The sequence below is a fragment of the Simochromis diagramma genome, unplaced genomic scaffold, assembly GCF_900408965.1.
Source record: "Simochromis diagramma unplaced genomic scaffold, fSimDia1.1 OVJJ01000603.1, whole genome shotgun sequence".
Taxonomy (NCBI): Eukaryota; Metazoa; Chordata; class Actinopteri; order Cichliformes; family Cichlidae; genus Simochromis; species Simochromis diagramma.
This window is the reverse complement of record NW_024387414.1, coordinates 16329424-16345656: the sequence shown is the minus strand read 5'-3', so window position 1 is coordinate 16345656 and position 16233 is coordinate 16329424. Positions and strand designations below refer to the sequence as shown.

At 42.5% G+C, this 16233-nt stretch overlaps 1 protein-coding gene across 2 annotated transcripts in view; it reads right to left on the bottom strand.

The window, feature by feature from the left end:
• Window positions 1–16233, bottom strand: part of gse1 (Gse1 coiled-coil protein) — a 165584-nt gene that overhangs the window by 65204 nt on the left and 84147 nt on the right. The window contains exon 1 of one of the 2 annotated variants that reach the window (XM_040011519.1): window positions 8380–8857. The exons of the other annotated variant lie outside the window; for it this stretch is intronic. Coding sequence (XP_039867453.1) covers window positions 8380–8410 — 31 coding nt within the window. The 5' untranslated portion in view covers window positions 8411–8857. Of the gene's footprint in view, window positions 1–8379; window positions 8858–16233 lie in introns of those variants that run through there. 2 annotated transcript variants of the gene reach the window in all.

Genomic DNA, 16233 nt, shown 5'->3' with positions numbered 1-16233 from the left:
AGTCTACCACGATATTTTGCCCCTGGGTTGCTCTCCAACCCATTCTATGAAAAAGAGAGGGAGGGAAGGCTGGCAGGAGTTTAGTGAAGAAAGAGAGAGGAGGCACACTGAGGGGTCCCATGCCTCCAGCAAGACTCGGAGGACACAGGAAAAGACAGCACACATCGAGAGAAACAGCGGGAGTGTGAAAGCCATGCTCATAGGCAAATAGGCCAAATAATCACTAACAAGGACTGGTGACTGAAGGAAGAGGGAGAGACACAGAGGGACAGACTAATGTGAAAGGGGGAGTCTATAAATTGAAATGAGAAGTAAAGCAGATTTAAGTCTTTCAAGTAAGACTAGCACGATTGGTAGAATGTGTAACTTCTAACATAAAGGTGGATAAGTAAGTTCAGCATGTTGACATTTACGCACCCTTTATACTGTATTCCTTATGGTTAAATGCGTCCGAATAACACGCATCATCTTTGCTGAGAGGCATCTGTGTGATTCTGTGTTGTGTTGCAAAGGTGTGTGCGTGAGGCAGGTGTTGAAGTGTCTCACACCTTGTGAGAGAGGTTGGGAGGCGATGTGTCCCCCTGAGAGACAACACCACCTAGCCTGATGACACACTGGCAGACACAGAGACAGAGAACTAAAAATACGATGCCCAATTTCCGCAACTTGGACCGCAAGAAGATGAGGAGGACCGAAGGAGAACAAGAAGATTTGTACGTTTTTCAAACAACAGAGGCTTGCTTCCAACAAGCCTTCAGAGACTTCAATTAAAACAACATCTTCTAACTTATGACTACAGATACATCTTTGAACAATATTGCTATGGGGAAAAAAAACAACATTTTACCAGGAATAGGTTATCCCAGTTTTTTTTTTTCATCGTTTCTTTTTAAGGGTGGCACCTTTGGTGACATTTTTTTTCCTTCTCCTAGTTTTACATTGCAGTAACTAGTGAAGATCACTTCTTAAACCTCAAATGCTGTGTATGCTTCTGATGATGAAGATGCAGACTTTTTTCCATCATTTTCAGGATCTATTTTCGTCGCCATTTGCAGCAGCCACCAATGGACTTCTGGAAAACCACTTGAAGAAATTTGCTAAACTAAAGCAGCTTAAAAAGGTAGTTTAAACAACTTTGTTAAAAATAGGAATGATCAAATTCGCAATTGCATCCATCCATCCATCTATTTTCTTCTGCTCATCCAGATCAGGGTCTGAGAGGAGCTGGAGCCTATCCCATCTGCTACATGGCAAGAGGCAGGGTACAACGTGGACAGGACGCTGGTTTGTTTCAGGGGTAACAAAGAGAGAGACAACCATTCATGCACAAACTCACAACTACAGCAAACTTCAAATCACCAATTAACTGAACCCCTTGCAAGTCACTGGAGTGTTGGGGTCTAGGCGATGAGGGGAAAGTAACACCAACATCAAAACCAAAGCCACTGCCTACATTCAAATCGAGGACCTTCTTGCAGTCATATATTATATCATATGGTATCATATCACAAAACATTTGCTATATGATGATTTTTCCTTTGGCTTAAATTTAGGAGGTTTACCCACAACAAAGCTGCTGCTTGAAGAATGTATAATGTGTGCACGACTTCATGGAATAAGATATAAAAAGTAGGTGGAGATCTAAAACGGGAATTTAATTACAGTAACAGAGAAGTTGTAACAAAAATAAATAAATAAATAAAAATGTATTCATCAAAATTCACTGTAATTTTAATTTCAGTGGTATTTTCAGTTGAATTAAATACACAAAAATATAAAAATATAGTACAGTGCTGTTGGAGAACAGCAACAGAGTCAAAAAAGTCACTAATCCAATATGCTGAAATCAAAGTCCTGACCTCAGGATAACAAAATATATGCTCAACTGCTTATTTCAATGTTATCGTCATTGTTGGCATGCAGGACTGGTGATTTAGATTATTCTCACGCAGAACATGTAGAGCGCTTGAAGGGACACATGTAATAAGTGTGCTATGATCTAAAAGTCATACCTCATGTTGGCTGACACAGAAAAAAAATGGCAGTCGGTGATGTAAAAATTTCAAACGGCTGCAGCATGACAGTTTTTCCCCCCAAAACAAACCCAAGAATTCCTTTTTGTTTAACAGGATCTTCTGTAACAAAGACATGAAACATCCCAAGTTTTAAATGCAAACTCAGATTGACCGTTTGCTCGTTTAGTTTTTCTTTTTTACACTAGTAAAATGAGAAAAAGAGCAGTAACGTCACAGGTTACTGTGTTGAAATCAAATCATGTGGGTTATTGCAGAGATGAAAAGTGGGACTGACAGGTAACGATAAAGAATCATGTGTCTGCTTTTTTATTTCGCTGCTCATTAAGGGACAGGCAGTGCTGGAGAACAGCTATTGTCCTCTGTTATTCAACGTAGTGTAATGAGTCACAGTTGACAAGTGCACTGCAGAAGAAGAAACGTACATGGAGGCACACACACACACACACACAAACACTCTCTCTTGCTCTCTCTCTCTCTGAAAGGGTATAAAAGCTCCCTGGGGACCAAGGCAGCATGTGAGACTGAAACACTGTGATCAAGAACTAACAGGGAGAGGGAAAGAACAAGAGAGGGGAAGAACAAAAACAAGTGAAAAGGGGGTTTAAAAAAAGAATAAAATGAAAACGGCATGGATAGGAAGACACAGTCAGCTGACAAAGACGGGGATGAAAACAGGTAGAGAGACAAAGAGAGAGGAGAGAGCGAGAGAGAGAGATTATATTCCTTAATTCTTTGGCTATATTCAGAGAAAGCAAGACTGAGCTCAGTCACACATACTGTACACATACACACACATAAACCTGCCACACTCATTTCCTGTCAACCCACTATACTATTGTCTCCCCTACATCCCCCCCTTCAAAGACATAATCACTCTCTGAAGCATTGTGCCCAAGTGTGTGTCTGTGTGTGTGTGTGTGTGTGTGTGTGTGTGTGCATGTGTGTGAGTGCGCAAGTGTGTGCTGGTGAGAGAGGGTTGAACGTATGACTTCTTCCTCAGCAAGGAGTGCCAGGATAAGACATCACTATAATCTTTACCTACCCCGCACAGCCTCTGCCAAATAGACTTGCAAAGATAAACACACACAAACATATACTGTGCATCCCGGTAACGCGCTGCACTCTGACGTGAATGCAAAAAGAGAAGGTGTGGGATTCTCAAAGAGAAGAAAGAAATAAAGCCTGTGTTGCACGCAAAATCACAAGTGAGGATGTGCATTCAAAAAACAAAAGTGTCAGGGATTTTCAGAGTAAATTTAAAGCAATTCACCTTTTAAATGGGGGGAAAAACACTCTACATCTTCAATGGGTTCTTTGGAACATACTCATTATATGACTGAATACAAAAAAGGCACTAATTGCATATGTGTAATAAAAGTCCTTTCCACTTTGCAAATCCTTCTTTACATGCGGCGACCGATAAGCATCACAAATGACAACCATGAAATTGAGCGTAAACATAATTCAAACCATGCAGTGATGCTGTTTCATTGAGTATCTCTCTATCGGTAAGGAGATTTCTAATAGCCAGTAATTGTGACAGGAGAAATGTTTGAAGTTATAGCATGGTGAGTACAATCCTTCACAGTGTGATCCTGCTTCTTGAAAATACACAATCTTAAAAATAATTTACCAAATATCAGATAAATAAAGTATTTATCATTTCATCTGTCAATGCCCAGTGCATGTCAATAGCCTACCGAGCAACCAACATGAAGGGTGTGGGAAAATATCAATATAGGAGAACATTATACAAATTTCTCTTGTGGTGCAATTATCAAGACGTACATGCCAAGTACAGAATTCTTTATTGAAACATGCAGCTGCTGCAAACAGATTCCCGCAACACTGAAGTACTGACCTACAAAAGACTCATGACTCCTCGTGGTGGTGCAGCAAACTGCTGTGGTACGATGCCAAAAACTGAATTGTAGATGTGCAGTTATTTCCACGTAAAATAGAGGTCTCCTAAGACCTTCTCTTACTAAATCAGTAATATAAATCAAACTATTAACCTCCTAAGACCCGAACTCTTCCACGCCGTGCATTTTTAATTTCTCTTTGATATTTGGGCATATTGGGGCCCGATGAATGTAAAGAATTACCAGATTTTTTTTTTAACTTTATTTTTTGTTTTTAAGAAAAATAAGAGCCACATATGAGGATATTTGTTTAAAATTTTGATAGAACAGTAGCAATAATATCCTCGTAAGTGGATATCAGGCCCATGTAGAGCAAAATTGAGTATTTTAACCCAAAACCCAAAATGTGATGTCCACATATGTGGAAGCCAGGTCCTAGGAGGTTAAATGCATGCATCGCTATTTTTAGTTTTTTTTTTTTTAAACAACAGAACTAATATGGCTGTACAAGGGATGATAATTGTTTCCCAAAAGCCAATTTGTGTGATGTTTTTGTGTTTTTCAGGCTGAGGGGGAAAATATTTCCAACTTAGCGAAGCAGCTAAAAGACCGGCATCCAGATCTATTAAAAAATTCACGTTGTGCAAGTTAAATTAACACTCACATCATCCGAAGTATTTTCCTTTTCAGATTATCCTGAAATGTAAATCACCAATTAATTTGGAGAACCTGGCACTGCCACTATGAAGTCCACTTTGTTCCACAGGGCAAAATGTTTGCAATCCGTTTGCAAAGTGATGATGTGATGACCCCTGCTTCTGGGTCCAAACTACTCTGCGTTTATTAAGGCTGTTGTCTTTTTAACATGTTTTAATGCTTTGTATCTTGTTCTCTTTAATCTGAACAAGCCCTTAAAAAAAGGCAGTGATCTGATCACTGTTTGCATCTCTTGGTTTTTATTATCACTATTCATTTTAAAACCTACAATGTAGCTACAGCCCAGCCCGTGCATCAGTAAATTAATGACTAACCTCATATTGTGGATCGACTATCAAAGGTGTTCTCCTGACTGAAGTTTGGTTCATTTACACCCATATGGAAAAGAAATAGTAAAAACTTATATGTGATTACTCGTGAAAGTGGCCACTTTCATGAGTAAATCATATAAGGCTTACATGATTTACTCATGAAAGTGGCCACTTTCTCATTACTTTCATACATTGTTTTAGTAAGTATCCAAAACATACAAGTTTCATTATATAATTTTTCAAGGGATCTTATATCTGTTTTCACTCTTATATGCTTTTCATACAAGTTTCACACAAGACAGATACAAACTTTACAAGATTTATATATATCTTTTCCATATGGGCAGTATCCTGCCATGCGATTACATTTGTCCCAAACCATCAGGAATCGTGCCGTTAACTTTTACCAAATGGAAAAAAGTTAGCGTTCATCCTCCAGCCTCACTGGGCTAATGTGTATATGTTATGCTAACCATAGCTGTGTAGCTAGCCACCACGTGTATCATGATATCGTGTTTGTGGGTGATGTTGCGTATTGTGAGTTACTCTGCGAGTCCTATTTTTACCTTAAATGGCCTCTGTGAGCAGAAAAGAGAGAGGGAGCGATTTTATTTATTTAAAAAAAAAAAAAAGCAGCATAAGTGTGTCCGCATCAACTCTGATGCGAAATAATATCGTCACCCTTCTCTCACCCTTATCTGCTAAGACTCGCACTCGCTCCGCCATTACGCGCTCCCATTTAACCTGACCTCGCACTGGTGATTAGAAGCCTGTGAAGTGTGTGAGCGTGTGTGCGCGTATATATTGGTCTTTGTGTGTGAGATGCTTCTCTCTGTATGCTAATCACAGCCTAGCGCTGAGAATTAATTTGCAAATGTGTCATTACCCATCAGGCTCAGCAGCAATAACCCTGCAATTACACAACTCTCACTTGGCCAGCTGAGCACCACACACACGTGCAGGCAAACGGATGTGTACACACACATAGGCATGGGCGCGGGGGCGCGCGCACACACAAGACTGGACTAAATGGATTCTGATTCTGGTGTTCTGGTGTACAGATGCAATATTCAGGAAATATTTCTACACAAATATATCTGCTTTGCTGCGGAGAGAAAAAAACATAAACAGTTCTGTAGGCGATGTAGGACATATCCGGTGTGTTTAGAGTCTAATCACAGCTCCTCGCCTCGGTGTCAACAGGACAGCAACCGAGGTCACCTGCGCACTTTTCACTCACTCCACATTAAAGGGAAGTGCGGCCTTGCTAAGAACTCCAACAGCATCGCACAGAGCCTTCATATTACGGATACAGCAACATAAAAACGTGCATGTGTGTGCATGATTTTGAACACTTACCTGTGAAGTAAGGCATCAGGATGAGAGGTGAAGTGCACAGCGGCCATGAGGAGGAAGGCAGTTGACATGGAAAAGAAAGAATACAAAGCTGTGAGTACCTATGTGCCACATTTCAGGCTGAAAATGCTTACCAATAGCTTCGTTTTTAAATATCTTTAAAGTGAATTACAAATTAAAGAAAATGCTGGATAAGAGATTGGTGAAACCACAATAATTCACGTTTCTTTGCAGGGTTGGAGGTGCTCACTGAAAAGGCTTGTGGTATTAAAAATAGCCTGTGTATTCAGTATATCTTATTATCCCAAGCTGCTGCCTTACATTACGCATAGAGAGAAGTAGAAAGGGTCAGTGTCGGGTCCACCTCTGAAGCTGAGGAAAGACTGACACTGTTTACCATTCGAGCTGCTAGATGAGGTTTTAGGTTGTTAGCTCACAACAACGTTTTAACAACCGCACTCTGTTTCAAAGTTGAGGTCAAGCAAGGGTGACATTAAAACTAAATGTTTGCTCTGTCACTGGATGCAGACCACCTGCTCTTCAACTCTACTTTACACATCACATAACCTTGTATGGTTATAGCTCCACCATAAATCTGCGTCTGCTACAAGAAACTAAGCTTCACTGGCCCACACGCTCACCTAAAGCACGCTACACTCCTGTCACAAATACTTCAACACTTTACGCACATTAGCTCTAGTGCTGACCCTGTTGCCCTGTGCTTCTGTGACACCAAAGGTGTTTAAATGTGGATGTATAACGTACGTGTCTTTCAACTCACCAAAACCTTGTCTACGATTTCCACAATCTAGTCTACACAAGAGACAAAACTAAGACTGAATACGTTTTATCAACAGAGAAATAACAGTAATAATAATTTTAAAATGCTACAAAGATTCATGCCTTTTCTAAGGTTATGCAGTCTGGCAGACAAAAGACAAGTAAAAAAAAAACCTTAATATGGCAGAAACCTTCAAATCAAAAAGAGAAAAGAGAAGGTTTATTGGTTAAAATAAAAGAATCACAGGTCACCATCCAACAACTGGTGATGTTTTACTGCTGCCAAATCTGCTTTTGTGAATTTTTTTTTATTAAAAAGAAAAAGATGGTGAAGATAAACACTCGAATCTCCAGTTAATAAATAAATGTACTGGAGGCACTGCTAGCAAATAACACTGCAAGACTGAGTCTAGGTTGACTCTCTATTCTGGCAAAACTGATCAAACTGCTGCACAAATATCAGAATACTTTCAGTATTGACAACCAAGGCCTGGAGAGGTTCTTGTCAAAGTACTGGATAGTGCGAGAGCCTTGAGCCGAAGGCAGCAGTAACTGACTGACTGCACACAGCACATCTGGTCTGATTTGTGCTCAGGAGAATTTGCATTAATACTGTAACCAGCTACAAGGCTGCATATATGCTTCCAGATAAATGTTAGTTAAGGTATTGATACAAACATCAGCAAAATAACTGTCCAGGCAGAGGCAATGATCCAGTGGTCACATGTTACTTTAGAAGAGAGATGTTTGCACTCTATAGCCACTGCACACACAGAAACCTGCCAGTTTTCGTTGTTGGAACGATAGCAATCAGATGAACACATTGCGTCATGCTCCTCCTGAGCTGACAGCTATCAGTGTTTGAAATTCCCTGCTTGGCCTTTGCTTCTCGATCTTTGTGATAGTGAACCGTTGCGGCTCAGCAAGCATCCAAATTTCTCACTAAATTCACAGATTTGCTTTTACTGTCCACAAAGCAGTAATGATAACATCATTGATGGTGATATTATTCCCAAATCTCAAATGCTGTCACTAAGAGTTTAAAGTGGATTTCCTTTTAAAATATTCCCACCTATATTGACCAAAACCCAATTATACACTCACTTAGACCTGCAAATTCACTGGAACCATTTGGAGGGAGCTGGCCTGAGCTGGCAAACTGATGTGCCGTCATATCATTTCCTTCCCACAATGCCTTGTGGCACACCTGCTTCCTAGCACAGACAACAGAAGCGTACCTGTTCTCAGTCGAGGGAATGCATCGCGCCACACGTCTTTGCTCTGATGAGGCTTTTTATAGTCACTCAGCTCTCTTACCTGCATCCTCCAACTCTTCATCTGTCTCCATATCAAAGACATCAGATCTGCTGCCTCTCAGCAAGTCCCGTTTTTATTAGACAGAAGAGCAGAGAACCAGAGACAAAGTACTGAAGTGGAGGAGAAGGAAGGAGGGGCGCTTTAAAAGTGCTGCTCATTTGATTAACAAATATGTGTTCACATGTGAGCTGTGTGTTCCTCGGTTTAATGTGTGTGTGCGTATGTGGGTGTGTGTCTGTGTAATCACCCGGGGGCAGGTGTATGGTATGCAAACGCAGCTGAGGAAGCCTAGAGAGCAGACACAGCAGGAGAATCCTGCTCTACAGCAACACCCGGAAAAAAGAAAAAAAAGCTGACAGGCTACGTATGCACACACACACAGATACACACATATGATTAGACACATACACGTTTACGTACATGTGCAGAAACAGGAATAGCACACACAATTCAATATACTTGATTTAATATTTAATTTTGTGTATGCATACACATGAGGCTGAGTCCACACACAAACACACACACTCGCACACACACACAGAGCTGTTGGCGGTGTGTTTTTCGCTTGACTTGTGCTCTCCTGTGACATTTCCTCATTGGCTTGTTTGTCTCAATTATCCCTGCTTATTGGTTAACCCATTAACTTACACACAGGGAGGAGGAAAGGCGAGCGAGACCGAGAGAATAGGAGAAAGAGAGAGGGAGAGCTGGATTATGGCTCGACCTGCCTTAGGCGTGTTGTGCATCACACAACTGTATGAGGCCACAAACACGGGCCTGGCCGGGCGCCAAGCAAACACACAAGTTGTACATGTAACAGGCAACAGAGAGCAGCTGACGGGGCAGCAGAGAACCAGCACCGCAGGGCCTGTTGGAGGGCTGAACTGACCTTCTCCACTCACCATTGTGCTTTTGGATTTGGAACACACTACCTTACAACATGGTTTTTATCTTTGTGTGTGTGTGTGTGTGTGTGATTTTTGTATTTGGTAAGCACATCATTAAAAGCGCCAATGTGTGTGCCCGTAATGTTTGTGTGTTGGACGACTGCCTGTGTGTTTGTGTGTGTAGAAGGAGGTTGCCTTGCCCTGTGTCAGGCCTCTGCTGTGCTCAGTAAGTGAGGCGTGCTAATACTGCGTGTGCTCAGGTTTCACGCATCAGCACACAGTCGAAGAGACTTACCCGAGGTCACAGACTGTCAACCCCCCTCCACCCCCACCTTTTATTTTTACTCCTCCCTCCTTTGACTCAATCCTTCCTTTTCTCACACTAAATACTTTACCTTTAGCCAAGCTTCAGCACTCCTTTGGCTCTTCCCCCCCTCCCTCTCTCCCACTTTGCTATCAGTCCTCCCTTCCCGCTGCCTCTCCTCCCACCTCCTCTTCATCCCCAGAGAATTCCATCATGCTCAGTCTTTTAGTATCTTTCATGTCTTTTACCTGTCAACAGAGGAGAGAACGTGCGAGCCGCTCCCCAACAAAGGAAAAACACCCTCCTGTCATCTCAGAAAATGCTGCAGGGTGGAGGGGGCGCAGGGAGGAAGATCGACAGGGGGACAGAGGGAGGTAGATAGCACGGAAAGCAGAATCAAAAGGGAAATGTTGGGTCGAGGGAATAGAAATACGACGCAGAAGGAATGAACTCGAGCCATTCCTGAGCAATTTAGCTGTGCAATCTAATATAGGAGAATGCCTAAAAAACACAATGCCATCATGTCACTGAATATAACGCTCTTTTTGCACGGTGAGCTCCTATCCTAATGATAAAGAGCAATTCATGCTACATGTGAACACAAGAACATAGACTTTCATGCATGACCTCCTCAGCTTCACACAGCTATAGTCTGTGAATCCTCAGGAGCTCAGTTCAGCTCCACCGCACTCCACAACAGTACCAGCAGCGCACATTCACACGGGATAAAACTATAAGCTGTGCAATCCAATAGGCACCTCACTCAATCTGTGACTGCCTCTCTATCCGATGCCCAGTGTGCGTGTGTGTGTGCATTTTGTGTGAGTGAATCCTTTGCTAGTACTAATCTGCTGGCACAGTCCCCGTCCTCATCGTTGCCCTCGTCTCCGTATTATTCTGGGATTAGCTTGTGTGTTAGCCTAGCCGCAGCCCACAGCCCGAGCTGGGGAGAGGCAGCCATCTTAGAACAATGCCTATTGATGAAACACTAAGAGGCTTGATTGGATTAATCATCTCTCCCTTTTTTCTCTCTCCTCCTTTTCTAGCTGTCCTGCTTTGTTTTCGCTCCTCTACTGTTTCCCTTCTTTACTTGTGCCTTTCCCTCCTTCTCTTCAAAGCACAATAACACCCAGATTTTGTTGTCTCTGCCCGGCGAGGAGATGACGCTGTTAACGCCCCCCTTGCTGGATAACGAACGCAAACAACAGGCTGGCGGTTTACGAGGGCACTTCAAGGTAAAAAGTAAACATCTAATTAAGAGGAGAATCAAATAGCTCCAAACTGCTTCTGTGTGGTAATACATTTTACATTACGGTGCTTAAATAGCGAGGCCCTCCTTGATGAGAACAAAACACTGCCTATGATAATGAATGTTTGATTATAATTAAGAATATAATCGTAGGAAAAGGTTGAGAAGAGAACTGTATGGAGGAGTCAGATGTTTCCTTTTTTTCTTTCCATGAAACACACGAGCAAGAGCTGCCAGAATGTGTGAGATTTGACAGCAGCAGCAGCACAGAAAGAGAGAAATAGGGGTGAATCTCTACAGATTTGGCCTGTGTTTAGTTGGGGCACTCTACCAAGTGGCAGTCGCTAGCCTGGGCGGCCTTTGGCCTGCTGTCCCCACCAATCACATTCCAGCCCCAACTACGCCAGCGTGGACCCACAGCAACCCTCCAGCCTGGTGCCAAACGCCTGCGCGCAAACACACACAAAGGCGCACACCGGCAACCACAGCTCACGCAAACACTGCAGCCAACTCCATTTTCAAACATGGATAACAACTGAATTAACACTCTGTGATCCTCTGCCAAAGCAGAAGGATGCTCCTTTATATATTCAAACACACACTTGCACGCACGTTAACGCAAACAAGCTCGCTTAACCACAAACACACACATAAGACACAGACACACACACGGGATACACAAGAGGCTGTTTGGGTGGAGTTATCTGCGTGTAAATTTTAAATGCATCTCGCCCTTATGTCCCTTATGTCTCTCTCGTGTTCTCTCTGTGGCTCTGTTTCGCTCTCGCTGTGCCTTTTCTGCTTGGTGCAAAGATAAAAGCAAATTATAGTCTCATGCTGGTGTTGCTACGCTAAAGCCATTTAAACGATGGCTCCTCTGTTTTGTGCTTCAATGTCTGGAATGTAGAAATTGCGTTGAAAACAAGGCCGAGTGAGAGCGGAGAGGAGGGAAGGCAAGACCGGTTTTATAATGCAGTTGGGTCATCTTTTGTTCTCTCTGACCCGACGCTCAAACCAGTCTAAAATGCTGCAATAATAATGATCAACATCAATGATAAATTACACCACCTTCTTCTCCTTTCCTCCTCCTTCCCCTTTTACTCCTCCGCATCTTATTCCTCTCCTGTTATTTGTTCAATCTGGGGGAGAAACTGAAATCCTCCCATCACAGTCGCAAATCTGACCGCTTCTTTTCTTTCTTTATTCTTTTCACCCTAAAGCCCTGTCTTCTTTGTTTTTATATGATGAATACAGTGGCATGGACTGCTAATGTTGCACAAAAATATGTAAAGATATGACCAAATGCAGGGAGACACGCAAGATCTGAGACTACGCTTATTTTTGAAGACACCTATTGTCACAGCTATGGGCATGTAAAGATGTTTTTCTCTGTGGAAAATCGCAGCAAGAAAACGATGGCAACCGGCTAAAGGAAAAAAAAATGGAAAGAGGCAATCACCTGATATCATGGCTATTCATCCTGCAGAGCAAAGAGCTGTTTGGTCTTCCACCAACACAAAGAGAAAAAGGCCGTCCAAGAATCCCTCCTTTCTCTTCCCTCTCTGTCTTTTTTTCCCCCACAGATTAATCTGTCCAACAGCCGTATAAATCTCCGCACTCGCTGTGGAGAAATGCTCTGCGTGGATCATTTATGTATGACAGAAAAAGGAGATAAACCTTGGTAAACCTCTCCAAGACACTCAATGAAAAAAAAAAAGTCCAAATCAAACTCAGTGTGTTTTTTAGGGCCTAAACTCACCTCGTGTGACATGTACTTTTTACATTACCCACTAAAGTGTGAGTGCCGTGTTGGACGTGCTGCTTGTTAAAGCGTCGTGATCATTTACGACTGAGGTCAACATCAATGTTTTTTTGCTTAAAGTCTGGAGGAGAGGCGGAGGAAGGGATCAAGAGAAGGGGGTTAAGGGTGGTGGGCTGTAACCATGGTGCTGCTGAGGTTGGTCACTGTGGGAACGGGCATTTTGCAATGTTGAGGAAGCGGGGTGGGTGGGGGGCTTTCTCTGAATTTTCCTCTGTCAGAGTTCACACAAAATAACTCAAGAAATACATTTGTTATCACATTAATAATAAATGCTGGCAAACAAGAACATACTGAACAGAAATGCTGGCTATTCCTTCAACTACCCTGCAGAGGCGCCGCACCCTGTATAACACTTCTTGTAAAAAAAATCCCTCCAATACTAGACACAACAAGTAAGATTAAGGCTGTAAGAAATATTTATTTTACTCTAAGCTAATGATTATCATGATTCTTTTAAAAAACAATGTTACAATTATTTTCATAAATATAGAAAAAGAAACTATCTTGAACCTTTTTAAAACATACTTTCATACCCTTTAGATTAACATGTGTTCTCATCACCTGGCATTCATAAAATAACAGCCTATCCAATATTAATCGGTGCCTACCATATTCTATCTCTTCCAGGAACTGATTAACACTTCAAGCCACAAGATGGAGATACCTCTATTTCACTTTTTTTGGCAGTCTCTCCAAAGCGTGCATAAATCCTGCTTGACAGTTGGAATGGAAAGGCCTGTGTCTCCTTGCAGAAACCTCTCCTATTAGATACAGCTGATGATCAGAGTTTTCCAAATTTATTATTTATTTCTTTTTAAAGGAGGAATTTGATCAAACAGACAGAGGCTCTTCTGTTTCGGGACAGTTATTGCAAAATTAGCGTCATCAATCTCACTGACTGCAATCCCTATTAACAGATCTGATCTGTGAATGTGTCTCTCCCAGCTGTCTGTACCATCCTACCAATCTTCCGATAATGAGCGGAAGCTGTGTGATTTAGATGCTATTTGTTTGCATAGATTGAACATAAGGTGTACTCGCGTGTGCGCGCATGATTGGTTTCCTGTCCCTGTCAGTAAACAAACCTGCTCAAACTGTCGAAGGCAGAGAGGCACTTTTAACAGTGACCAGTGCAGCAGGATTTACAGCACACTTACGATCACACCCTCAATTAAACCTACACAATAGTGTCTGTGTATGTGCGCGCGTGTCTGTGCTGAGTGGGATAATAACTACCGCACCGAATAGTGGGATGTGAAGTCTATGAGTAAGCACTGCAACACTTAGATTTCCCCTCTTGCCATGATGTCACTGAATTTATTACTTGCTCTTGCTTAAGACCATACCCGCTGTAAATCACACACATACACACTCTCACAAACACACACACACACACACACACACACACGAGTTGCTGTCTGTGTAAGGATTATGATGAGGAGTGGCGCACATGGGGGCTGTGATGAAGGGGAAACAAACAGAGCGTGGAGATGGATGATGGATGGCTCCACTCATTCAATGAGCCAGTCTGAGATGAACATACACTTAGGCAATACATTGCCTGGTCTCGGCCTCCATCTTCCTGTCTCCTGTTCTGCGAGAGATAACTCTGGGCACCTTGATGTGCTGATAGTACCGCTGCAGACCAGCGACAGAAAGATGATTTCCAGGCTGATAGGTGGGCCGTTGAACACCGGCAGTAGTAGAGCCGTGAGTCATGGGCTGACACTACTAGCAGAGTGGTGACTCCCACTGAGTGGGGAATGGAGATAATAGAGGAGGGCCCACTCAAAGTTGAGCAGGGAGCAGTGTCAGGCGGGCTGGAGGTGACCAGAAGGGAGAGTAATTGCCTCACTGCGTTCAAGGTGCTTGAAATGATCTGTGACCCGTTCCAAGTGTGTGCACTTGAGGGAGGGGCGAGATACATATTGTGCGAGGGAGGCATAGGGCAAGAGAGAGAAATGACTGTTGCAAATGCCCATTTCCTGCTGCCGTGGGGTCACGCCTGAGCCAGGAAGTGTGGGTTGGAGTGGAAGGTGGAATAACGAAGGGATAATCTTGTCTGAGCTCCAGTGAGAGAGGGCAGGGGGCTTGTTATGAGAAAATGAAAGGGGAGAGGTGGAGGAAAGGAGTGCCACGGGCCATTAGAGACACCTCTGCTACACATAATAGCAGGTAGTGGAGAAAGGGCTGACTGCAAGCAGCTCAGTGGAGCTGAGGTAAGAGAGGGAAAGAGTAGGAGCAATGCGTTTCCTGTGCAAAAAAAACTGCACTAAAACAAAGTTACACTTGCCCACTCAACATGCCGTTTGTCAGTCCGGGTATGCTGGCATACGCAAAGTAATGCTACCATTTTTGGTGATTATTGCCACACAAAGTTCACAATATATAATTGCATTCTAAGTAATGACTATGATATAAATGAGATGTGTTCACTTGCTACAGAAAAGCTCACACAATTGTGTCACGTGACTGTAACACAGATTGTTAAATGCAAAACCTCAAACAGTGTTGGAAAAAAAAAAACGTCCCCAGTGATTTCTAGACTTTGTCTCTTAATATGAAAATGATATTCATTTCCACGGTGTTAAATATTACACCAGCCAGTTCCTGGTACTTAAGTCTAGTCTGCAGAACACTAAGAATCTGTTATCACCATGTGGACTTAGTGTCTGCCTCTCGTGCATTACTTTCTTTCTTTCTTTTTTTAATTATTTGTCTAATAAGTAGGTGGCAAAATTACAGCCTGAACAGAGAATATCATGAAGACATACAGATGGTATTGAGAAAAAAAAAAAAAGATATGACTAGATTGGAGTGAACTCTCAATTCTTAATTTTCTGGACTCTTTTATTTCCATCCTTTCTAACTCTTCTCATCTTCTCACTGCCCTGTGGCGCAAACTGCCTAATCAGAAGGTATCTGCTTGGTTATGGCTTAAAAGCATAAAAAAGGGAGCGGGTCAGAGTTTTACACATGCTGCTGTGAACACAGACAGGTCCTCAGATTTTTTTCTTTTCCTTCTCTCCAACCTTGATGCTTCTCCCATTCATTCTCTTTATCCCTCACTGACTTACATGCTTCACTTCCTGTGCTGTATTCTCAACAGCATTTACTGAGCTAATTAACGGGGCAGAAGGTTGAGCACTGCTCAACTGAGACAACTCCTTCTCTTTGTCTCTTGCACATGTGGATAACTACATATAGAAAATAAGAACGTCTTGTAAGAAGAGACAGGGAGTGGGGGAGAAACAGAAGGATAAATGAACTTCTGTGATAAACCGTGTTGTTGATGTCGATGCTAGAATGCAAGAGCTGCCTGGGACTGCTTTTCTTTTCTCAAATTAAATGTTGTGGGAGACACTGGATGAGGCTCAGTATGTCTAAGAAAATGCTCTGCTGCCCAGAAGCCCCACAATGCAGATAAGCAAACGTGAAGTGACTAAATCAATGGCTGACTGAGTAAAAGGCACCTTCAGACTTTGGAAAAACAATGATTGCATGGCTTTATTGCATGCCACACAGTGCAAGAGGGATCTAATGAAATCTTGATCCGAATCTGTGAACAGACCATACGTGGTGAATCAAAGGG